At 36.9% G+C, this 24,926-nt stretch overlaps 1 protein-coding gene across 14 annotated transcripts in view; it reads right to left on the bottom strand.

The window, feature by feature from the left end:
• Nucleotides 1–2,445: 2,445 nt before the first annotated feature.
• LRRC2 (leucine rich repeat containing 2) overlaps nucleotides 2,446–24,926 on the bottom strand; it is a 165,368-nt gene continuing 142,887 nt past the window's right edge. For all 14 annotated transcript variants that reach the window (XM_080573501.1, XM_080573503.1, XM_080573510.1 and 11 more), the window contains 4 exons: nucleotides 9,045–9,190; nucleotides 6,703–6,858; nucleotides 5,312–5,448; nucleotides 2,446–3,783 (listed from right to left, as the gene is read on the bottom strand). In XM_080573501.1, coding sequence (XP_080429627.1) covers nucleotides 3,734–3,783; nucleotides 5,312–5,448; nucleotides 6,703–6,858; nucleotides 9,045–9,190 — 489 coding nt within the window. In that variant the 3' untranslated portion in view covers nucleotides 2,446–3,733. The remainder of the gene's footprint in view (nucleotides 3,784–5,311; nucleotides 5,449–6,702; nucleotides 6,859–9,044; nucleotides 9,191–24,926) is intronic.

Raw genomic sequence — 24,926 nt, 5'->3', positions numbered from 1 at the left:
ACACCGACTTGATTTTGCCTGTGACAGTAATTGTCAAGTGATCTCCCTGTCCTTATCTCAACCCTTGAGCCCTTTTCATCACATTTTCTCCCTTTCTTCCTTTGAGGAGGGGAACAGAGATTATTATACTCTGGTGGAGTTTAGCTAGCCATCAGCATGAAACCACTACAGTTGGTGTGACTTCTTCCTGAATATCATGTACAGTTCTGGGCTCCACAGTATAAAAAGGATATTAGGGTACTCAAAGACATCCAGAGAGGAGGGCAACAAAACTGGTAAAAGGGCTAGAAGGCACGTACTGTAAGGAGAGGCTGAGGACACTCGGGTCATCTAATCTGGAGAAGAGAAGACTGAGAGGCAATCTCATTGCTCTCTGTAAATTCAAGAGGAGAAGAATTAGAAAGGGAGGTGCTGGTCTCTTCTCCCTGGTAATCAAAGACAGGATGTGCATGAATGGCACAAAGCTGCACCAGGGGATGTTCGGGCTGGATGTTAGGAAGAATTTCTTTACTGTGAGGATGGTCAAACACTGGATCAAGCTTCCTAGAGAGGTGGTTGATGTCCCATGCATTTCAGTGTTTGAGAGACATTTGGACAATGCCCTTAATAACATGATTTAACTTTTGCTTAGCCATGAGGTGGTCAGGCAGCTAGGCTTGATGATCTTCAGAGGTCCCTTCCAGTGGAACTGGTCTGTTCTATACACATTTCCTTTCATTCAGAAGTTATTCACTTTTAAAAATTGAAAAGACAAGCATGCAAACTGCCAATAACACAATTATTTTCTCCAGAAGTGTAACTTTTTAGTGAAAGATCATAAATCAAAGGAAAATTGCTATTAAGCCAAGTTGGTTGGAAAAACAATAAAACAATAAAACTTGACCAAATTCAGAATCAGTGTCTTTCAACACACAAATTTTGCACTATGATGAATGACAACAATAAAATTGTAATTAACTCCATGCATAGGTATGTTTTCACTTGTTTTTTCTGTTCAGGACATAGAAGTAGAACTCAACTGCAGTTTTGCTAAAACAAGAGGAACTTTCTGTTTACCTGCCATTGCCTACTGGGCTTATGAAGTGTGATGTAGACAGTTGTATGTGTATACCATGGTGTTAGGTTTATATATCAGGATTTTGGCAGTGGGGTGGAACAGGGGGCTGCAGGGGCTACCCCCTATTGGACAAAGAATGTTCCAGCCAGCTCCAAAAGGGACTCACTGCTGTACAAAGTTGAACCCATCAGAAACATGGTGGCACCTCTGTGATGACATATCTAAGAAAGGCTAAAAAAAAATGCTGTGTGGCAGTAGCTGAGAGACAGGAATGAGAAAATGTAGAGAGAAATATCCCTACAGACACAAAGCTTAGAGAAGTGCTCGGAGAGGAGATCAGCCAACCACTGATTCTCCTTCAGCCTGTGGAAAAGACCACGGTAAAACAGGCTGTCCACCTGCAGCCTACAGAGGACCACTTCTGAGCAGATATCCACACTGTCTTTTCTCAACCCATGAGTTTTTTTCATGATATTTTCTCTCCCTGTCCTGCTGAGGAAGGGAGTGAGAGCAGTCAGCCAAGGTTGACCCACCTCAACCCTCTTCCCCCTAGGCAGAGCTACTTGAGAAATTCTGTGACAAAAATAATCCTTTCTTTCAGTGAATAAAAATACAGGCAGTAATAGCCTACTAGACCTAAGAGTAAAATAAAAATCTCATCCACTGTATACAATTCACTTTGCAGTTTCCATGACTTAATTCTTACGACAAATTTTTAAGGAAAATGTTAACCTGGATTTAAAGACTGCTAGTAACAGAGGACTTATCAGAGCAGTTTGTTAATTGCCCAGTGGTTTCTCCTGCTGAAAAACAGGTCTTTTGTTTCTAGTTTGAAACTGTGTGAATTCAAGTTTTAGTCTTCTGCCTTACATTTATCTGTTTCAATTTTTTAAAAAAAAAATCTTATTTCTATTCATTGATAAACATTGGCAAGCAAATGGAGTTGTTCACTGTTTAAAGAACTTTAAAATGAATGTTCTCTATTCATTTTATTGGTTTCCTTCTGAATGTTCCACAATTCATCTGTATGTCCCTTCACACCAGAAGACAGAAGAAGTGGTACATATTCTTTCAAGCAAGATTATCAGCAAAGTTAAATAAGTAGTAATACAGCTCCTCTATGCAGGTATCTTTTGCTTCTATACACAACAATTTTGACACTGGAATTTGCACTGAGAACTCATGTTTAGTTAAATTATGTTTAGACCTTTGTTTTGTTGTGGGTTTTGTGTTTTGTTGTTGTTCTTCTTCTTCTTTAGATATAAACTCTCAAAATGGACATCTCTATTCTATAAACACAGCTGCTGTGATTTCCATGCCTATGATTTTCAGGTCATTTTAGGCAACAATAGAACTCTACAAATAGAATTTCAAGCAATGCCAAATCAGACATCTTACAGAAGTTTATTGCATTGATATCAATACCTAATCAGCCATATTTATAATTTCACTAAAAGAAAGATTGGTAGGTTAGTTTCAGAGAACTTGATTTCTATAAGCCCACTTTGATTGCCACTACTCTATCACATTTCAATTCCTCCTTAATAAAAACCTATTTCGGATCTTACATTATTCTGTTTCAGATCAATGTCAGGTTGACAGACCTATAATTACCTGAACCATCTATCTTACTCTTTGAAAAAAAGTGACATAACAGTTTTATTGCAGTTTTTTGAAACCTTTTCATTGCTCCAGGACTTGCTTAAAATCAGCATCAGCACTTAGAGACCAACTGCAGAGGGATTCTTTTTGGGTAGTAATATTACTGCTGGAGTTTGTGACTTGAATAAGTAACACATCTATTATTTACATGTTCTCTTCTTTCAAAAGATCTAATAATAAAAAGTTAAAAAGGAAAGAAAACATCGAAAACAGTATTTTTTAAATGGAAGCCTTGGGGAGAACACCCTTTGTTGCTCTGCTTTTTAAATATGACTGACTTAAGCAGCACACTACGGCACAAAATCAGACATAGCTCAAAAGTAATAAAAAAGCAAATATACTCTGAATATAATTTGCCCTAATTGCACTCATAAAAGGTTAGGATTATTTAATTTTTCAGATTTGAGACTAAATTCTCAAAGTCCCAAGTCTTTTTAGATTAAAAAGTATAGATTTATTAGACAAAAATAATATGTAAAACTAGATTTCTGAAACTCTACAGTATATACACTTACATACTTACATATAAACAAATTATTAAATAGCAAGCAACATAACATTTTATCCAGCAAACTCATCCTTATACATCTTATAACTAGTCCTCACTTAAGGATACAACAGGTCACATCCAGTTTCTAAATTAATCCTTCTCTCTTATAAAATCAAATAATTTTTAGCATGTTTCACTGTTTCAGCTACAACATCCTGGAGGCATCTATGCACAGGTGCACTTTATTACCATGAGTATTTACTTTCATCAGGACTATATTTAGGACCTGTTGCAGTGGACATAAAAAATAAATGTGTTGATTTAAAAGGCGAAACAGCATCTTATGATGGCTCTACCACACTTTGCTTTATCTGTAGCAGCCCAGAGCAACTATAATAACAAATAAAAAATTCCATGATGATTTTGAAGTGCTTCTGGAAGTCTATGGTTTCAGGGTTTTCTATTCAGGTAGATAAAAATAGAAATATTCTGATATCCACTAGTAATTTAGAGATTTTTAATCTTCAGAGCTGAAGACTGAATAACACTTTTGTAGTGTAGGAAGGAGCAGAATCTGTGAAAAGAGAAAAAAAGAATACATCTCAAAGTCAGTTATATAATCGATCACAAATAAATGCAACCCTTAGCTAGAAACACCTAAGTTTGGTTTTGTTTCAAAGTTACTCTACAAGTGATCTTTGTGAAGTTTTCACTTCACATTGAAATTCTCTTTATCCATATTATACAGCAGCTATTCCTTTTCCAGTCAGCTTTTCAGAAACTGGAATCTGCATAATTTATAGCACAAGAGCTCAGAAACAGGAAATCCCAGTATGAGTCTGAGTTCAAACAGGCTTAATAAAACACACAGAGTTTAGTCTGTAAAGGCAGGTAAGTATATCTTCAAGCTGCTGTGCTCCAGGGAGTATAAAGCTGAACCATGTTTAGCAAGGCCAAATGCAGGTTACAGGCACCATGACAGCTGTGTTCTTAGACTCCACATTTCACAGGTATGTAAATAAAACTCTACCACTATACACTACATGAGTATCTCTAAGTTAAAGTAATGATCTCAGCATCCCTCCAATTCTTCTATTCATTTAACCACTGTTGCTACCATTACCAGAATATGACACTTTCATAGCAGGTTTCACTTTAGAAGCAGGTGGCTTGAATTATCAAGTGTTCAGTTTATGGGCATTAAGGAACAAAAATCAAGTATCAGAACATGAAATGTATTCTTCAGACATACTCTGTGGCACTTCTTTAAGTTTTTCTTTTTATTAAAAAAAAAAAGAAGAAGAAAAAAAAAGAAAAGAAGAAAAGGAAAAAAATCTTATAGTACCACTATACAGATCATTTACATGAAACACAAGGAATGAAAAGAGATACATAAGATCCATTCTAAAACAAAAAAAAAGAAAAGTCTCATTTCTATACATACATTCTCAAAGAGATTTAAACAGCCTTTGTGGGTATTTTGGCTCACAGGAAATAGTCCCTTTATTTCCTAAAATATATTAGTGAGCAAGACTCAAGAGACTGTTATTTAATTACAGCAAATAGGATAGCAAAATAAAGTAATAAGCGAACTTTCAGGTTCTGAGTAATAAAGACAAAAGCAGTGGCTTTAGTACATTAATTTTACAGTGGTAAAAGCAATTAATAGTTATTAGTGGTAAGCAATTAGTACTTTGATACAAATTCACAGTTAAAGAATGCTCTATCAAAGTAAAGAGCATTTTATTTATACATTGTGTTCTTTCTTGAGGAGAAGAAGCACCTCTTTAGGTGCTTCAAATCACTGATGACAATCACAGGAGGCATAAGTAAATCTGGAGAATAATAATCACTGCATATGTTAGCACTGAAATAAACTTAATGCATATACAAACACACCATAAAGTTTCTATACATTTGTTCAATTCCAAATGACAGAAATTTTTAACAGAACACATATCAAAATTTTCTCTTTTATTTTTATTTAAAACCACAAAAGAAAATTATAATTTAGAGGAGTATTGCTTGTACTTTTAAAAATTGATCTTCCCAAATATTTATATTCCAAGATAGCAACATGTCTCCTGGAAGTCAACACATACCCCTTTCTTTTAGGTCTTCAATGTACGCTTTCATAAACTCTTTCTCAAATTGCTCCCGTTCACGTTCACTTTCTATAATTTCTTCAGTGTCTTCACATACAATAGTTTCAACTGGGCTGTCCTTGAGACTTATAAATCTAAAGAGAGAATATAATGCAAGAATATATGCAACAGGTTTCTGAATATCACTGGGCAACATAAATGTCATTTTGGAAGTTACTACTACAGACAAAAGAAAAAACATAAGGAACATTTGGTTTTTTTTTTTTTTCCTCCTCTATTAGAGCTTTCTTAAGGACAATCTATTATCTGTCTCAGTCACATCTGTGATTCTGTGATATTTCAAACAACACCTTCTGCATATTTCGCTTTCCATATAAAAATTATTAGATTTATCTCTTTGTTTTCATCTATTTACCTAAATAATTCTTTGCAATGACACATTTTGTTTTGTTTTTTGTTATGGGACTTCTGACAGATGACACTAATTTCAAATCTGTTAATGAACATTATGAACTCCATCCTAACTCATCCTATTGGTGAGCAATTTGGAAATTTTGCAAGTATCACTTACTTGATATGTTTTTTTGTTGTTGTTGTTATTTCTCTTTTAAAATGGATTATTTGACATGCATTAATTTATATTTTCAAATTTCCTAAAGCCACACATTGTAGATGAAAAACTAGGTGTCTATACAAACAATTCATATCATGTTCAAATTAAATGCAAAGTATTCTGAAAATCTTTTATGGTATTATCACTGGAAAAAAAAAAAAAAAGTCTCCATAAAACACTTTCAAAAGATATTTTTTCAAACTAATCATATGGCTTGTTAGTATCTTATAAGTTGTTCTGTTAGTCTCCAATGTTTTCCTAATGAAAGACCTGAACATGACCTGCAGAAATGCAGGAACACAGTAATTACAGACAAAAATACCTTTTAGTCCTGTCCAGGACTAAAGTTTTGCAACAACAAAATTCTGTTTCATAGCAAAGTGTGTATGAACTACTAAATTTATGTGGTACTACTTACGCTTTTAACTAGCTGTGTTTGTCAGCACACTTTTGATAGCACTGCACTTTTCAACTGCCTAACTACTGGTTCCATTCTATAAGAAATATTTGACTCCAGAATTAAGGTTACTCTTTCCAAGTACACACAAGAATAGCAGTTTAGGCTTACAGATGCACATGGCAGATGAAAATCAGAAAGCTGTGGCTCCTCTTTGCAATTCCCAATATCTCTAATTCATCCTTAAGGGTTCTGATATAAGTTGCGGCAGAAGTTGACCACCCATGGTAGAAACAGATGCTTGCGAAAGTCTATCTTCCAAATGCATCTACCTTATTTTCTTAGGAACTTATTTAGTTCTCTCTCACTTTTACTTACTTTAAACCTGTGGTTGACTCACAGATGGCTGTGGGTATCTCAACTAGGTCATCACCACTGACAACTAGCAAACTGAGTTTTGGCATATTAACCAGAGCTCGTGGAAGATAAGTCAATTTGTTTTTCTGTAAAAGAAGTGTCTGCAGTTGATCTAACCTATAAAAAATGGAAAAGATAAGGATAACTTGAAATATTTATTTCAAACAAGAGCATCTATTTAAAACAGTGCAAACTTATTCTTATTTTAAAAAATAAAAAATAAAAAATAAAAATAACATGTATCAACTTTGGCTTCCCAAAAATTATTCATATCACAAACATTGTCTTCAACTTTAGTGGAAATTTCCAGCCATGCTTCAACATTATAGATATTAATAGCGTATCTCTGACGAACATGCCCAAGACAAAAGGTTACAAAAATTACTGCACTTCCATACAGAAGATGTTGACAGAATATGATATAAAGCCTCAACTCGAGTATCCCAGTTCTAGTGAAAAATATGGGTCACCAGCTCACACCTTTGCCTATAGGCTGGTTTCTACAAATTATATATATCTATGCTAGACAGTATATTTGAATCCATTGTTTTTCACTAGTAATTAGTACTGTGGGGAGCAAAAAAAAAAAAAAAAAAAAAGACCAGCTCCTGGTCATGTGGCTCTCTCAAGTTTTCCCACTGAAATCAATTTAATGACAATGTTTTGTGCGGGAAGGCTTCCTTTTTCTTTATTTCCCCTGGCTTTTCCTAATGCAAAAGTAATTTGTGGCTCAACATATATTCTGTGGAATAGAAAGAAAACTACAAGCATAGCAAACCAATGAAACAAGTTTGTCTCATTTGACCAGAATAGTTCATTCTTTAAAAAAACGTTGCATGTTATTGCTGGTCAGGCCTGTATGGTTTGTCTGAATTCAGGGGTAGATATTAAGTAGGGCTTCCGTATACTGCCAACTCGTCTTTTTTAATCACAGGCCACATGGTAATGATTGACATTGTTTGATAATGCAGGTATTGAAATCACAAGGCTGAATGAGAATATCAGTCTATACTAGCAGGGGTAGGAATCCTGACATTTTCTGGTCTTTAGAAAGCACTTGATCCCAATAGCTCTCAAAATTCAGAAACCAAAGTCAAGTAAAAAACTTATTTTGTGGTGTCTAACCATGATGCTTTAGTATTGAGATTGACAACTCTATTCGAGATAGTGAAAAAAATGAATATTTTAGAGATAAACATATACGGGTTACAGGTTATAGGGAAAAAATTACCGTTAATATGAATAGGTATCCTTCAACAAAATAAATATATCATCTTAGAAACTCTTCTATATTAATGAAATATCTGCTCATACTTGTGGAGTAGGGGGTGGGGGAGTGGGGGGTGGGAAGGGGAACAGCTTTTCACTATTGTAGATAAAATATTTGGATTACTTATATAAAGACTTCAGCCCTGCTGTCAGAGAAATCTCTGATTATACAATGTCCAAGAGAAGACTTTTTTTCCTAGGCACAAAGAAATGTGAATGATGAATGAGTTTTCTATGAAGTCTCTTCTTCCCCAGGAATCTCTATTCCCAGATCCATAAACAAACTTTTTTTTTCCTTTTTTAATAAACTTTAATTAATATGTTTTTGGTTAACTTACAGATATGTAAGGTTTTTTAAATGAAGTTATGAAGAGATTTCAGAGTGTGTAAATGGGCCCGGGGATAAGAATGTATCAGGCTAGTAAGTCCCAGTAAAGGATTTGGAAAGACTTTGAAAAAAAAAAAAAAAGTTTGGAGAGGCAGGAGAAGAGCATGCATATATGATTCTGAGTAAGATCTATGTCAAGAGCTATTGATGATTTTTATTTTAATCTTAGCAAGATATTTCTGCTTTGTTGCCAAAGTTCCTCAGGTTCTTTAAGTTAAATATGCTTTAATTCATTTTTCCATTCATCCAATCTAACCTTCTAGATCACTCAAGAGATAATGCTGACAACTCCTTACTGTAATTCTCCTTTGCTGGAACTAGGTCACAAGTATGGCCCATAAACTCCCAAATAACGTTGTCTGAATATGATGACAAATTATCAAATCTACTGCAGAAAATGTTATTAGTTAACTGAACAGTAGAGGATCTGACTGTACAATCTGCTATCAATGAGCTAGAAAATGTAGTTTCTGCTCTCCAACCCAGTCCATCAATAACAATAGCAAAGCTTATGTACAAAACTAATGCATATCCTAATGTGAATTTTTCATGTGATTTTTCATTAATGGTGTCCCTTGGAAGGTTATTACTTTCTAGATTTACTTTATAGTTCATAATCCTGTCCATGAATAAAAACAAAAACTACCTGTCTATGTCTTCTGGGAGATCTCTCAGGTTGTTGCTGCTAATATCCAACCACTGCAAATTAGACATCCGGAGTACACAAATTGGAATAGAAGGGAACTTGTTTGCTGACACATCCACAACTGTGACTTGTTTCAGGTTACTTAGCTAGAAAGAAGTGGTGCTTTATTTTAGTTACATTTTGCAAATACAAGAAAATGTTTAATTCTTCAAACATTCTTCTTTCTGCCAAAGCACTTAAAAAAATCATAATTGCATGATACTTTACTTTTTACCAGCCTTATATCTTAGTCATCAATTGATATTGATATTATTCTGAAAACTATTTCAGAAATGACTACTTCAAAATGTGTTCATCACCTATTTAACATCATCATGTTATTGAATGAAATTTCCATTTTGAAAGAAGACATATAGTTTCAGACAACACCAATACTAGAACTAGACAATGTCTTGGTTCCTGCATATATTATATATGAACTAAGTTCCAGAGTGACAAATTACAGTGTCGATAATTAGTAGATGCCAGGTTATCATTCAAAGAAACAGAGATTTTATGACTCCTGCCAAAAATACACAGATTGCCCTCTGTTATGCACAGAGAACACATTGCTAGGGACACTTAAAACATGAAACTGCGAATTTAAGATGAGAAAAATTAGTCCAATGTTTTACAAAGATCTTTAAAAATACATCTTCCATCCACCAAACTAAATATATAATATGGTGCACTAGAGCTTTTTATCTGAATACTTCTCAAAGAAATTACATTTGTGTAATAGGCCATTAATGTAATGACGGTTAACTACAAATGTAAAATATACCTTTTTAAAGAAATAAATGTGTTAAATAATTCTAAGTACTAAATCAATTATTCAGACTACCAGCATGAACAAAATCATACATCTGGTTAAAGTGAGTCAAAAGAATATAAATGTTAAACAACAAAAAAAAGGTACTTTACAATGGAAATAATGTCTCAGAGCTTCTAGTCATACGTCAGCATCACTGCCTAGCCTTTCTGCTGATGCAGAAGAGAGTAGTAGAATAGTGATCTTTGCCCAAAGGGCTATTTTGTAATGAGGGTGTGCATGTGGCTGGGTGTGGCTGTGGCTGGGTGTGGGGGGGAGTGTGGGGGTGGGGGTGGTGTGGGGGGAGTGTATTGTACTTCCAAAGTGAAGAAAATGCAACCAACAGCATAAATAATGGAAAAAAAATAGAATGTAAGAAAATACATTCTGAATCCTTGAGAAGGGTTTTTGTTAGTTTGTTTGTTTTGAATTGAGTACTGGTTTGTTATATTTTATGGCCAAACTTCTGTTTACTGCAATATTGCCAAAAATTCATCTGTGATATTTAGTTTGACTCTTGTCATTTAAACTGGTCACATTGGTGCTATGATGGAGCCTGTTTTGTTTTTTTTTTCTTTGTTTGTTTGCTTGCTTGCTTCTCATTGCCTCTCATTGCTGCTAGACCTTAAAATTTGGGAAAATCTTTTCAGGGAAATTTACTGACACTATGATATTAGAAATGACTTCACTGTTACATTTGCCTTTCAAAAACATAATGGAGGTTCTCCACCATTGCATTAAAACAGCCTTGGTGAGGCATTACCATGGAAATGTCTTGCTCCCGATTCAGAACAGGTAAGCACACATTTTATACTGACACTTCTTACTTCCAAATTATTTTGTCATTTTGAGGACTGACTACTAGCCATGAACACTCACTCCTCTACTGTAAATTTTCCAGATACTGAATCTTTTTTTCTAAACACAAGAGAACCTCCCTTTGCAGAATATCAGAGTAACTCTTCTGAATAATACTAAAAAGAAAATGGAGAAAACAATTGGCACCGTGCTTACGCTGCATTTACTTTGTGTTTTAATATTATTTTCACAATTTAAAACGTGAAGCAAATATTTCAAGTTTCTCTGCACTCAGAACAAGCCATCACTAAACAAGAAAAGTAACGATCTCTAACCACCACGTGGTAGATTATTGTAAAATAAGCTGACATCACTGTTCATCCAGGTTCCTAAACACTTTGCTTTCACATTAAGTCATCTATCATGCTGAAACATCTCATTAACATTAACCATAGGTTTCAACAGCAGCATCTGTTTTTTATGATTTCTTGAAAGTGCTTTATTACATTAAATATAAAAAGAAACATACATATAGCAGTATTGCTATATTTTTTATGAATATTTCTGCTATTTTTCATACAGTCTTGAAAAGAGATTGTTCTTATACTTCATTGGATCAAAACTTATATTTTTCAGAATTTTGTGCCCCCACGAAACTATACTAACAAAATATAAGGTGACAGACTTTCTTTATATAAAGTTTGGTTCAGTGTGACACAGAATATATGATTATGCTGTGTAAGCTGCAAGACTTTTTCTTTACTTGTACTTGTTCTTTTAGGGTAATATTTAACAAAACCTGTCCATTTTCCATTTTATGTTGAAATCTAATGGAGTTTTTATTTAATCTCTCTCTGAAATATTTCCAAAAACCCCCTATGATACATGAAGCACTGGAAATTATTGCATCTATGTATTATATTTTCTAAAGAAAACCCTGTGCATTTTATTTCTTTTTGAAGGACTGATTGATTTTTGCACCTCTTATAACATTTCATTTTCAAACAAGCATGGCCCTCTTATCATTTTTATGTTAGAATTTATTTTTGCTTGATGTAGAATTTTGTTATTTTCCTCTATTATCTGACTTTGAATCAATCAGTATATAGGCTTTATGCAAGTTCCATTTTAAAAAATAGCCATACTTGATCATCTAGCTACCTAGACCCACTTATTGTGGTCCTTATGTTTAATCGTTGTTGTCATCTTTATTTGACAAACTGCCCCATTTTTCTTATCTTAATAATTTTGTTCATAAAAATAATACAGATAACGTTGTAGAAGTCCACTGCTTCTCTTTCTCTCTGACAGTTAAACTTTCAGATGAAAGAAAAGGACACCATGTCCTGGGCTGAACAAGTTATTTGATTAATGGGTGTGTTTTTATTTCTGTTATGCTTTTTGCCATGAAAGGGATTTGCTGATAAGGTTGTATGCAAGTTTACCATGAGTTGCTTACTGCTTAGCATCAACAAATGAAAAGGTGAGAATTTATGTCAAGCCTTACCAAAAAATATTGCAGTTTTCAATTATGTACAAATGTTCTGTAACAGACACAGCACCCAAGCAAACTCAGTATATTACAAGACATAAAAAGAATTTATACAGAAATGTCCACCAACGCACTACCCTGATTTTTCCCAGACATTTCACATTCAATGAAGTCAATGGAAAGTTGTACCACTTTAGTAGGCTTGGATTACCATGTAATGTTGTCCCCCAAAAAGCATAGGCTGGCACTCAATATCTTGGTAGTGTGGTGAAAGCACTACAGTATATATAACCTGAGGTATGAAGTGTAGGTTTGCCCACTTGGTTCTCAAGCATTCAAACCAAATACCCAGGTTTTCTTACACAAAGCAGTAGGTATAACCTATTCTATAATCTCATTGGTATTCCTGAAGAAAAGCAGTGAATAAGAAACTCTGTACAAGGCTGTCTTTGAAGCCAGAAAAAAAAAAAAAAAAAACACCGCTTCCATTAAGAAAAATATTTCATTATATTTGCAGCCCAGTTCAACATCAGGCTTCCAATCAGACTCTTGAACCTGAGGAGGCATAAGTGACCAGTCACCCTTTCCCCACAGTAACAGGGTGCTCATTCACATATTTTTTTTGACAAAACCCATTGAAACGTAAAAATGCATGACTTCAAACAACGTTTACCTGCTGGGGAGAAGCTCTGTGGAGAAGGACCAGGGGGTCCTGGTGGACAACAGGTTGACCATGAGCCAGCAGAATGCCCTGGTGGCCAAGAAGGCAAACGGGATCCTGACATGCATTAAAAGGAGCATGGCCAGCAGGTCAAGGGAGATGATCCTCCCCCTCTACTCTGCCCTGGTCAGGCCTCACCTGGAGTACTGTGTCCAGTTCTGGGCTCCCCAGTACAAAAAAGACAGGGATCTCCTGGAAAGAGTCCAGCGGAGGGCCACAAAAATGATACAGGGCCTGGAGCATCTTCGCTATGAAGAAAGGCTGAGAGACCTGGGTCTGCTCAGCCTTGAGAAAAGAAGACTGAGAGGGGATCTCATCGATGTGTATAAATACCTGAGGTGTGGGAGAAAGAGGGATTTGGTTAACCTATTTTCAATGGTTTGTGAGGACAGGACAAGGGGCAATGGCCAAAAATGGATCACAGGAAGTTCCACACCAACATGCGAAAAACTTCTTCATGGTGAGGGTGACGGAGCACTGGAACAGGCTGCCCAGGATGGTTTTGGAGTCTCCTTCTCTGGAGATATTCCAGGCCCATCTGGACGCCTACCTGGGCAACCTGCTGTAGGGAACCTTCTTTGGCAGGGGGTTGGACCCAATGATCTCTTTAGGTCACTTCCAACCCCAACAATTCTGTGATTCTGTGATTCTGTGTTTTCATTTGGTAGTAACATGGAAAACTAAGCCCAAAGTATGTGGAAAGAAGTTTTCACCTAAATGTCATTATTCTGATTTTGCAATGCTAAAATGCTAAAATTTTGCAAAGTTAATCTACAAATAGATGTTGTCATTCTGATACCAAACTGTTTACTTGGAAATTTAACATTATCCCCTTTCATCTTTGCAACATTACCATCATTCAACTACCTAATCTTTCCAGTCTAATAGAGTAATTATAACTGTGATGAATGAAGCATAGAAAGTTCATAGAAAGGGACTTTGCTGTTTATTAGGAAAGATTTTTATGTACACAAACCTTTCAACAGGTCTGCAAAGAATGAGAAAGCTGGCTGCATATACAATTTTCACAACAATATCACGTACCAATCATTCACAGGTGATTGAAGAACCACATAGAAAAAAAAAACAGGACTGTTCTTCACACAGTTAAAGTTCCTGAGAATGTGGATCATGTGTTTAAATTTAAGTACAGAAGTTGCTTCAAACCAATATGTGAGTTACATTCATGAAAATAAGTACCCAATTAATGATTTTTTGGGCTGCTGTCATAATAAGTTCTGTGTCTCAAAAAATAAATTTATGTTGATTAGAGTTACATTAAATCTTCATAGTATTACTACTGCAGCCACACGCATTCTGCATACCTTATTGCATTTTGCAATCATAAAGTCATCTCATCTTCAGATCTCCAAACCTTGTAAATTGAGAACATTAGAAAGGAAAACTAGGCTTCAAATTCAATTACAGGTTTCTCATCAACCTATATGGACCCAACAGCTCACTTTGGGTGCATACTCTCCCTATGTTTTAATTAAAGAATTTAGAAAAGCAAGAACAACAATGTCAGTAACCCATGGCCACTGACTGACCTCTCCAAAATGCTTGGAGAGGAGGTGTCTATTGGATATAACAAAAGATATTTTTAAAGATATATTCTGTTCTTTCACCAAGAGATGACCAAATGAATTCATCTCCACAACAGAACAGAGACAAAGCTAAAAGCACATTTCCTCTCCAATATGCAACAGCAATTGAAGAAACATTATTCAAATGGCAACATTTTAATTATGACTCAAACATACACATTACTGTTTTGTCATGACAATACACTGTAGCCTGTGAAGATACATTGTGATTTACAAAACAAAACAAAACAAACAAAAAAAAAACTATATTAATTTACGATGTTTCTGAAATAATTCTGAAATCCAGAGGCAATCACTGTTTGCTAAAGGGGTGCAAAGGGGAAAACAGGCAAAAGATAAGGAAATTTTGTTTTATAGATACTGAGAAAAAAAATATATATATATATATATAATTAACAAATATGGCAAAGAAGAGTTAGAAAACACTGGTTGATCACTTTGTTTTGCATTAATAAAACAGTAATCACTCACTTGGAAAAATATATATATATTGTATTTGAAAAGATAATAGAAGAGAACCATGTAATGTCATAATATTGACAGAAGCAAAATAAATAACGAGAAAGATAATGCAAGAAAAACATTCAAGTGAAACTGAGAAAGTGTTCCTATGCCTCTAACCCATTACAGTAGCAACATTTTGATGACTGATGTTGATGAAATCATTTCACCTTATGTATATTGGTGCTGGGCAATGACAAGATCTTTCTGCACAAGAGTGAATATATGCAGCATGATAAACTTGGCAGCGAGAGTTTTATAGAATGTCATCAAGAAATCAGCTTGTCTACAAATGTAGATGGTAAATTGAATATTAAAGAAGCGAAACTATACTCTCCTCAGCAGCAGAGGTCAGAAGATTTCTGATCTGTCAGCTGTCTTCAATGATAGCAGGAATAAAACTCTCCTTTTTTTATTATTTTATTTTTTACCCAGTAACAGGCTACTAAGCAGGAGAACCCTGCAAGTTGGAATTGGATTTAGGTGTTCTTGAAGGAGGAGTTCCATAATGAAAATGCCCAAATTCAGGAAAGTCACAACACAGATTAATCTGTTTTGCACACTATGACATATCTGGTTTGGAATTAGGCCTTATCTAGTTGAGCAAACTGTTTCAAAATATCTACCATCAAAATTACTTTTCTTTTAATGCTACTGACAGTACATGTGCATGACCCTGATAGTACATAAACCTACAGCTGAGAACACTGCCAAAAATTGTATATGACAATTTGGTTTGCCAGGAATATAGCAAAATTTCTCACCCTCCTCTCTATTCCTCTCTCACAGTGTTGTTAGATACATGCTTAAATATATATATTAATCTAATACAAAAAGTTTTGAGTTCATCTCTTCCCAAGGGATTCTTTTCTTTCTATATAATACCAAGATTTCTTGGAGGGCTTATGTCTTGCCCTGGTAAAAACACATAAGAAAAATTGAAAGATGTCTATTAGTAGAAAAAGCACTGAGTAGAGGATCTTTTCCTGACCTGGACAATCAAGGCTGTCCAGATTTTGTCCAAGTACCATCTGGAAGTTATTAGGTTATTATTGTTATTACTGTTCTGACAATAAATATTTGACTGAATATTTATTCACTTTCTTATTTATAAAAGCTTGTATTGAAGCTGGGCTTCACAATTCCTTTTACAGTGACAATTCCCCTGACCTGGAATTTGCAGAGACCTATCACAGGCACTGAGCACACTGCAGCCATCCAGTAACACCACTGATCTACATATACTTTGGTACTGCCCCACAGCAGAGGAAATAGCAAACCTACAAACCTCATCTGTGTCTTACTAGAAATTCTTTTCAGAATTCAGAGAGAGAGAAAGAGAGAGAGAGAGGCAGAGAGGGATAAAAAAAATCTATTCTATATAAAGATTATATAATAATGAAGTACTAAGTGAAATTGTATTAAATATATATATATACATATATATATATAGGTGTGCTTAGAAAATATCTGGCCATGTCCAGTGTAACCAAGAGTCACCTATAACTCAGCCAGGCTTCTATGCCTAAATTAAGCCAGGAGCTCTTCCATCAAGTCAGACTACTTCATGAAGAGGTAGGAAAAAATAAAATGGGAGGCTTGCTGTATAATGCTCTCTGGATCACTAAATTTTGTCCTGTGTCTGATAAAGATAAAGGGAAATGATATCTAATAAAATCAGTCATCTGGCTTGTCCCAGTCTAATTACTCAGAAATTAAGTTGTGTAGAATCAAGTTTCATACTACTGTAAAAGTATTAGTTCAGATACATTTTGTACTCCTCTTTCCATGCCCTACATCAAAATAAGCAGCTTCCAAACAAGTGTTTCACTACCCAGTCCCCTTCAGATTGCATCCAAGTAATTTATCTCTCTTAGCTACATGTTGCTGCTGAGACACGTAATCCCATACTAATTTTTAACAACAAACAACAAGGAAAAGTCTGCATATTTGTGTATACCTTGCAAAATGATAGATAATATCTTCTGTGAACGTGACATTCCAGAAATATCTATATAATGCTTTGAGCATATAAAACATGAAGAAAACAATGACTACTGAACAAATATTTAGAAGGAGTAACAGTTTTTAGTAAGAGGATGCATCTAAAAACATAAATATTTTCACAACTGCAAATAAAATCTGATACAGAGGGAATGTCCAAGCTAATACAAGGACAGTGAACTACACAAATTTCTCACCCTGACTGAAATGTGGGAATATATGGAAAGGTGAAAAACATAACTGCATATAACTCAGCAAAAATCTTTTGTTCGACATGAACTAGTGGTCAAAAATAAATAAATACATGCATACATAAATGAGTAGTTGGGTATATACGCGAATGTGGGATACAATAGTTAACTCCAAAATTGGAGAGGTCCAGACTGGAGGCAGCGTGGGCTACAGTGACCATGCCCTGGTTGAGTTTGTGATCTTGAGGAATACGGGCCTGAACTTCCAAAGAGCAAACTTCAAGCTATTTAAAGATCTAGTGGATGAGATCTGCTGGAACACTGACCTTAAGCACAAAGGAGCTGAACAGAGCTGGCAATTCTTTAAGGACGTTTCCCTTAGAAAACAAGAACTCTCCATCCCCTGCATAACAAAGTGGGTAAGGAGGGCAACCAACTGGGGTGGCTGAGCAAGGACCTGTTGGTCAAACTGAAGTGCAAGAAGGATACACACAGGCAGTGGAAGCAGGGATGTGTGGCCTGGGACACATGATCCAGAGATGCTGTCCACATGTGCAGGGATGGGATCAGGAAAGCCAAGGCACAGGTGGTACTGAGCTTGTCAAGGGGTGCAAAGAATAACAGGAAGGGATTCTGTAGGTACATTGCTCAGAAAAGAAAGACCAAAGAGATTGTTTCCCCGATGGATGACAAGAGCGAACTCGTAACAACACACATAGAGGAGGCTGAGGTACTCAACAACTTCTTTGCTTCAGTCTTCACTGCCAGTCTCAGGTTTCCCACATCTCTTGTTTCCCTGAAACCACAGATGAGGACTGGGGGAGCAATGTCCCTCCCACTGTAAGTGAAGAGCAGGTTCAAGATCACCTGATGAAACCAAACAGGTACAAGTCTATGGGGCCTGATGACATGCATCCCAGGGTCCTGAAGGAATTGGCTGATGTAGTTGCCAAGCCTTTCTCCATCATATTTGAAAAGTCCTGGCAGTCAGGTGAAATCCCTGGTTACTGGAAAAACGGGAACATCACTCCCATTTTTAAAAGGGTAGAAAGGAGGACCCAGGGAACTAAAGACCGGTGCGGTTCACCTCCATGCCTGGGAAGACCATGGAACAGATCCTCCTGGAAGCAATGTCAATACACATGCAAGCCAAAGAAGTGATCTGAGACAGCCAGCAGGGCTCCACCAAGGGCAAATCATAGAACGGCCTGGGTTGAAAAGGACCTTAAAGATAATCTAGTTTCAACCCCCCTGCCCTGGGCAGGGTTGCCAACCACTAGAGCAGGCTGCCCAGCCACATCCAGCCTGGCCTTGAATGCTTCTAGGGATGGGGCATCCACAACCTCTCCGGGCAACCTGTTCCAGTGCCTCACCACCCTCTGAGTGAAAAACTTTCTCCTAATATCTAACCTAAATCTCCCCTGTCTTAGTTTAAAACCTTTCCGCCTTGTCCTATCACTATCAAAACATGTAAACAGGCATTTCCCCTCCTGTTTATATGCTCCCTTTAGGTACTGGGAGGCTGCAATGAGGTCTCGCAGGAGCCTTCTCTTCTCCAAGCTAAACAAGCCCAGTTCCCTCAATCTTTCTTCATAGGAGAGGTGCTCCAGCCCTCTGGTCATCTTAGTGGCCTTCCTCTGGACCTGTTCCAAGAGCTCCACAGTCTTCTTGTGCTGGGGGCCCCAGGCCTGCACGCAGTATTCCAGGTGCTGTCTCACAAAAGCAGAGTAGAGGGGGACAATTACCTCCCTCGACCTGCCGGCCACCCCTTTTTTAATGCAGCCCAGGACATAGTTGGCTTTCCAGGCTGCAAGCACATACTGCCGGCTCATGTCCAGCTTCTCATCCATCAGGACCCCCAAGTCCTTCTCTGCAGGGCTGCTCTCAAGTTTTTCTTCTCCCAGTCTATATAAATACCTGGGATTGCCCAAGACCAGGTGCAAATCATACGTGACCTATCTAGTGGCCTTCTAGGACAGAGTGACTTCATCAGTTGACAAGGGAAGACTGACTGACGTCATCCTCTTGGACTTCTGTAAGGCCTTTGACATGGTCCCACACGACATCCTGGTCTCCAAGTTGGAGAGATACAGATTGGATGGGTGGACCATTTAATGGATAAGGAATTGGCTTGAAGGTCTCACCCAGAGAGTGGTAGTCAATGGCTTTGTGTCCAGGTGGAGTTCAGTGATGGGCGGTGTCCCTCAGAGGTCTGTCCTGGGATTGGTACTGTTTAATAACTTTATCAGTGACAAAGACAGTAGGATTGAGTGCACCCTCAACAGGTTTGCAGGTGACAGCAAGATGAGTTGTTTGGTTGATGTCAAAGAAGGAAGAGGTGCCATTCAAAGGGATCTGGACGTGCTGGAGAAGGGCATCCACGTGAACCTGATGAGACTGAAGAAGTTCAAGTAACGGGTGCTGACCCTGGGTCAGAACAATCCCAAACGTGAGCACAGACTGGGAGAAGAACTTATTGAGAGCAGCCCTGCAGAGAAGGACTTGGGGGTTCTGGTGGACGAAAGGCTCGACATGAGCCAGCAGTGTGTGCTTGCAGCCCAGATGGCCAACTGCGTCCTGGGCTGCATCGAAAGAGGAGTGGTCAGCAGGTCGAGGGAAGTGTTTGTCCCTGTCAACTCTTCCTTTGTGAGGACCTGCTTGGCATGCTGCATTCAGATCTTGGGCCCCCAGAACAAGAAGGATGGTGATCTGTTAGAATAGGTCCAGAGGAAGGCTCTAAATTTGTTCCAAGGGCTGGGGTGCCTTTCCTACATAGAAAGACTGAGAGAGCTGGGGACGTTCAGCCTGCAGAAGAGAAGGCTCCATGGGGACCTCATTGTGACCTTTCAATATTTAAAGGGATCTTATAAAAAAGATGGTGAAGGACTCCTTACTCAGGTAGACAGTGATAGGACAAGGGGGAATGATCTTAAACTAAAAGAGGGGAGATTTAGATTAGAGTGTAGGAGGAAATTCTTAACTGTAAGGCTAGTGAGGCACAGGAACAGGTTGCCCAGACAAGTTGTGGATGCCCCATCCCTGAAGATATTTGAAGCTAGATTGGATGAGGCCCTGATCTACTGGTTGGCATCCCTGCCTATGGCACAGGGGTTAGAACTGGGTGATCTTTAAGGTCCCTTCCAAACCCAGCCGTGCTATGATTCTATAATTGCTTGCCACTAGAGAAATCAATTGTACACTATCATCTAAAACAGCATATTGTAAGTCTCTCTCTCTCTCAAAAAAAAAAAAAAAAAAAAAAAAAGAGGAAAGGACACAAAAGAAGCAGGTGAGATTCAAAGATGAGCAACAATCATTAACAGAATAGGAAGACTTCTATTATTTTTATTGATTCTTTTTTTGTTCTTGTTTGCAGTAGCTCTGAAAGACCTAAATCAAGGTTAGGAAAACTGTAAAGATTAGAACCATTTAGCAAATGAATGGTGCATTCTTCCTTCACAATACAAGGACTACATAACCAAAAAGCATTGTACTTCTTGATAAAATGAAACTTCCCCTATAAAATTAGGCTATAGTATTTGCAAAGCCAACATATATTTGGTTTTCAGAACTTTGCATAATTCAGAGAGAAAGCTGACATTTAATCAAATAACAAAAACTTCTATTTCTATGTCACAATTCAAACAAACACAGTTCAAATTTTTCCAGCCTCACAAAATGGCACAAACAGCTCACTGATGTTCCTTAATAGAATAATACTGAACACTCTCCACTTTCAGTATGCTTATTGAGATATTTCATATGAAAACTGCTAGAAGGTGAACAGTTTTGGAAAGCTGATCTGCAGCTTAGCAGTATATTATAATACTAGCAACATGATTACATAGAACTACAAAAAAAGCTCTGTGACACCATCCTGTAAAAACACATACTTAGAGATCCCTAATGTACAGATTTAATATCACAAATAACCATGACAAGCAAAGCAGAAAGGAAAAAGAAATGCAGTGGCAAAATGTCACTTATCAAAGTTAAAAATAGGTCAGAGTGAAAAAACAAAACAAAACTAATTTCTAGCCTTGTGGTACTCAGACAATCCAGATATGTTTCTTGAAACGTCTCAGGCAGCTATGAAAACTTTATTTGAGTATGGTAATTAAATTAGTGGGAATTTAAATCAATATATATTTTCACAGCATCCTCATTTCTTCCCTTTATAAAAAAAAAAAAATCTACTCCAATATCCTACCACGCTGAAGCATCCATCACATTATATCCTCAAATCTAGTCAGCCTTTTCATTGCCTCTAACCAGCATTCACAGCATTTTGTATTAACTAGTAATCTGAAGACCTGGAACAAGTTTCTGAGAATGAAATACTTTTTGACTATATTAAAAGCAATTTGGGGGTAATATGACTTCTTCTTAACCATCTCTCTACCCTGCAAGGAGTGTATTCAGAGAAATAAAAAGCAGCAACAACAACAAAGGCAAAAATGGAGAACAACATATCATGAAATGGTGATGTACATATGTGTACCTGATAGCTTCATATTCTAATTCATTTCAGCCTCTCTGCAACTGTGATCCCACAGGTCAAACATAACTTTTCACTGACCAACTCAGTATTTTGAGATGAGACAAAATAGCAGTCTCAAAACAGCCTGGCAGCCAGCATACACCGCCTGACAGGATTGATGCTAGAAGTGATAGCCCTCAGCAGCAGCCCAGTCCTGCAGACTGTCCCCAGTCATACAACCACATAACCATATATTATATAACCAGACACGCTCAAGGGAAGATCTGTACATGCTTACCATACAAAATCTACACACAGGCAAACATCAGCCACACTTATACAGCATCCACACTATAAATGTAAGCTGATGCATGGAGTCTCGAGTTTTGGGTTCATGCAATTGGCAGATGTGGTTTTTGACAATATCATCTCTGATTAGTTCAGAAGGGTTATTGGCCAGTGTGGCTAGAATAAGAGAGATGATGGGGAAGCAAAAAGAAAAAATGTGTCTATTAAAAAGAGACAGGAAGAAAAAGAATGAGCAAGACTAATTTTGCAAGCTGAAAGATTGAGTGGGGGCAGGAGGATCTTATTCCTTCAAAGCTATGTTTATACTATAAAACATGAAGTTACTTTAACCTTACCATGACCTTTTTAACTTGTGCTTGTTCATAAAATTACCAGACTCCTAAACTCCAGCAGCAGTAACCAAATCTATGACAAGCTACAACCATGAATTAGATGGACAGTCTAAATGGCAGGGAAAGAGAGACCTCTTTTTAATGTTTGTTCTTAGCTTTCCAGCCATTAATTTCATAACCTGAATTTCATGGCGCTTTGCATTGCTGTTCAAAAGCATGACAGAAGCTTGGGTTTGAGAGTAATCATCTCTTCAATAAGAAAACCAAGAACCACTGAGCAATGCCCTCAGCTGAATTGCCTTGTGCCTCCAGCATCGCTTCTACTTTATGCTAGGTGTAATTCTACATTCTTTTGTCCAGCACTAGGAGAACAGAGATCCTATCTGAACAAGCCTTACACAAGACAAGAAAAAATAAGGTAATATCTGCTTTCAGCTGATAGTGCTGGTTCTTGTCTTTATACCTTTCCTACTAATCAATGACAATGAATAAAAATCACAGTCAGCCTTATCAAGTGTTGTTTACAGCTGTGAAGAGTTGATCAATCATGTAACTACCTATAATTAGTTAACAGCTGATGGGAATGCATTCAGCAATAAATTAAATACATTAAGTTCAGTTAGACTCTTCAACCTTATTCTTCTCACAGAATAAATAATTATTCTCAGTAGTTGTATTTCACAGAGTAACACGTTATTCTTTCCTTTTGCCTACAACCCTCTTCTGTTTCTCATCAATCCATGTGTGTAGACACCAGAGACAACAACCCCACATTTTCTTTAATTTATGTAAATGAGTGAGTGGTATGCATTTATACCATCTCCTGTGCTGTTTCTTTTTAGTAGTTATGTAAAATCTGCCTCAAATTAAATGTGTTGATGAATGGAAAGCATACATGCTGGGATTTTGAAAACCTTTAATGCTATTGGATTCAATGAGATTTTGAACTGTCTAGAGAAAGCAGAGTTGGAACAATACCAAATATGCTTGCCTATCACACAATTATTTTACCATTTGACTCACACTTTATGAAACATTATAGCCATGTTTTAGTGCTCTCTTATGCCCTGTTGCTCATCCTTAAGTCTTCCTTTGTGTTGTAAAACTAATCCTATGTCATGGCCTTTTTTTTTTTTAAAAAAAAAAAAAAGAAAAAGGTGATATTACTGTTATTGAATGCATGTGGAAGTTAAAGGAAAGGTCACTGGCACCACAGTATGGAGGTAGGCATGGATCAGTTCTCTAATGAAGGGGGCTGTTATTATTAGCTGCTGACTTGCTCCAACAGTGCAGTGCTTTTGAAGTGCTATATTAATTAGAAGACTTTGGAAGCACAGTGTCAAGAACAGGATCAACTGACACACTTTCCTGTGCCTAACTGCATAATCCTGTTTCCTAACATAGAGCCATGCCCTTCTTTAGCCCCTTGTCTATTAAAATATTTGTGAGAGTTCGTGCAACTGTAAGGTCTCCACGAATCTCTTCTGACACCTAACACCTTTGCACCTGCTCTTTTGGGTTTCACACCCCTCCTGCTAATGTTTGATGTTACATCTTATACCAGTTCCATATAGCAGCTGTTGCTTTAGATGGACTGACAGGACTTTGGGCAGCCATGACAGAAAGCCACTTGTCATGAGCATTAAGCAAATTTGTAAATACTAGCACTGGGTAAATAAAGGCAAGACAAAATTCTTTCTAACAGAAATGTACACAAGTTGAGCAACTGGTAAAACTTTTCTGAGACTGTGAAACATATGCATAGAAATGCCAGTCTGAACAAAATCAACAGAACTTTTGCCAGTGATTTAAAAAAAGAAGAATTTCACCAGAGTTTGGCTCACTGCTATTGGTTTTGTTGTCCATAAGTTTGTGCCCGGCGCACTGGGCACGAAACTACAGACAACAGTTTCACAGTAGCAAGCTGAGCTCTTTATTACAACACCCTTCTCTAGTTTATGGTCCTGAAAAACCCACATGGATAAAATTCAATTTTTACCATATCCAACACATGACTTCTTTGTAAATTTCTAGAAATGTTACAAAGGATTTTACAGGTTCTCTATCAACCCGTTGAATGAAGCAGGAAGGAGAAAAGGGTGATGATGAGTAGTGCCTGACTGCATAGTGAAACTCCTGGGAAATGTTCTGTACTTCCCACTGATTGAGATTTTCATTCTATAATTGTTACACACACACACACAATAATAATAATAATTAAAAAAGGTAATAGAAAAAAAAAAAGGTTTGGAGGTTTAAAATTTTGAAGAATTACATCTTGTTAAAACAACCTGTCATTTAACATCTCTATTGATACTCTTGGTGTTCTGCCTGCATAAGCAGCCCATGGCTTTGGGAGGTGTGAGCCACGGATCACAGAGACAAGTTACACAGAAATGCCCAGCGGGCAGTGTTTTGAAGTCTTCCCACACTTCCATAGAGCTTGTGTCTCTGCTCTTCCAGTTAAATGTTTTCCTTTGCTGACTAGAACTGGTCAGAGAAACAGAATCTGACCAAAAGAGATTGAAATCTTTCCAGATTTTAAAACTTAGTTTTAAGATATCTTTTGAAATTGTATGGATTGTATGAAAAAGTTC

This window comes from Anser brachyrhynchus, assembly GCF_964034855.1.
Source record: "Anser brachyrhynchus genome assembly, chromosome: Z".
Taxonomy (NCBI): Eukaryota; Metazoa; Chordata; class Aves; order Anseriformes; family Anatidae; genus Anser; species Anser brachyrhynchus.
The sequence above is the reverse complement of the archived record's forward strand: the minus strand, read 5'-3'. Positions and strand labels throughout refer to the sequence as shown.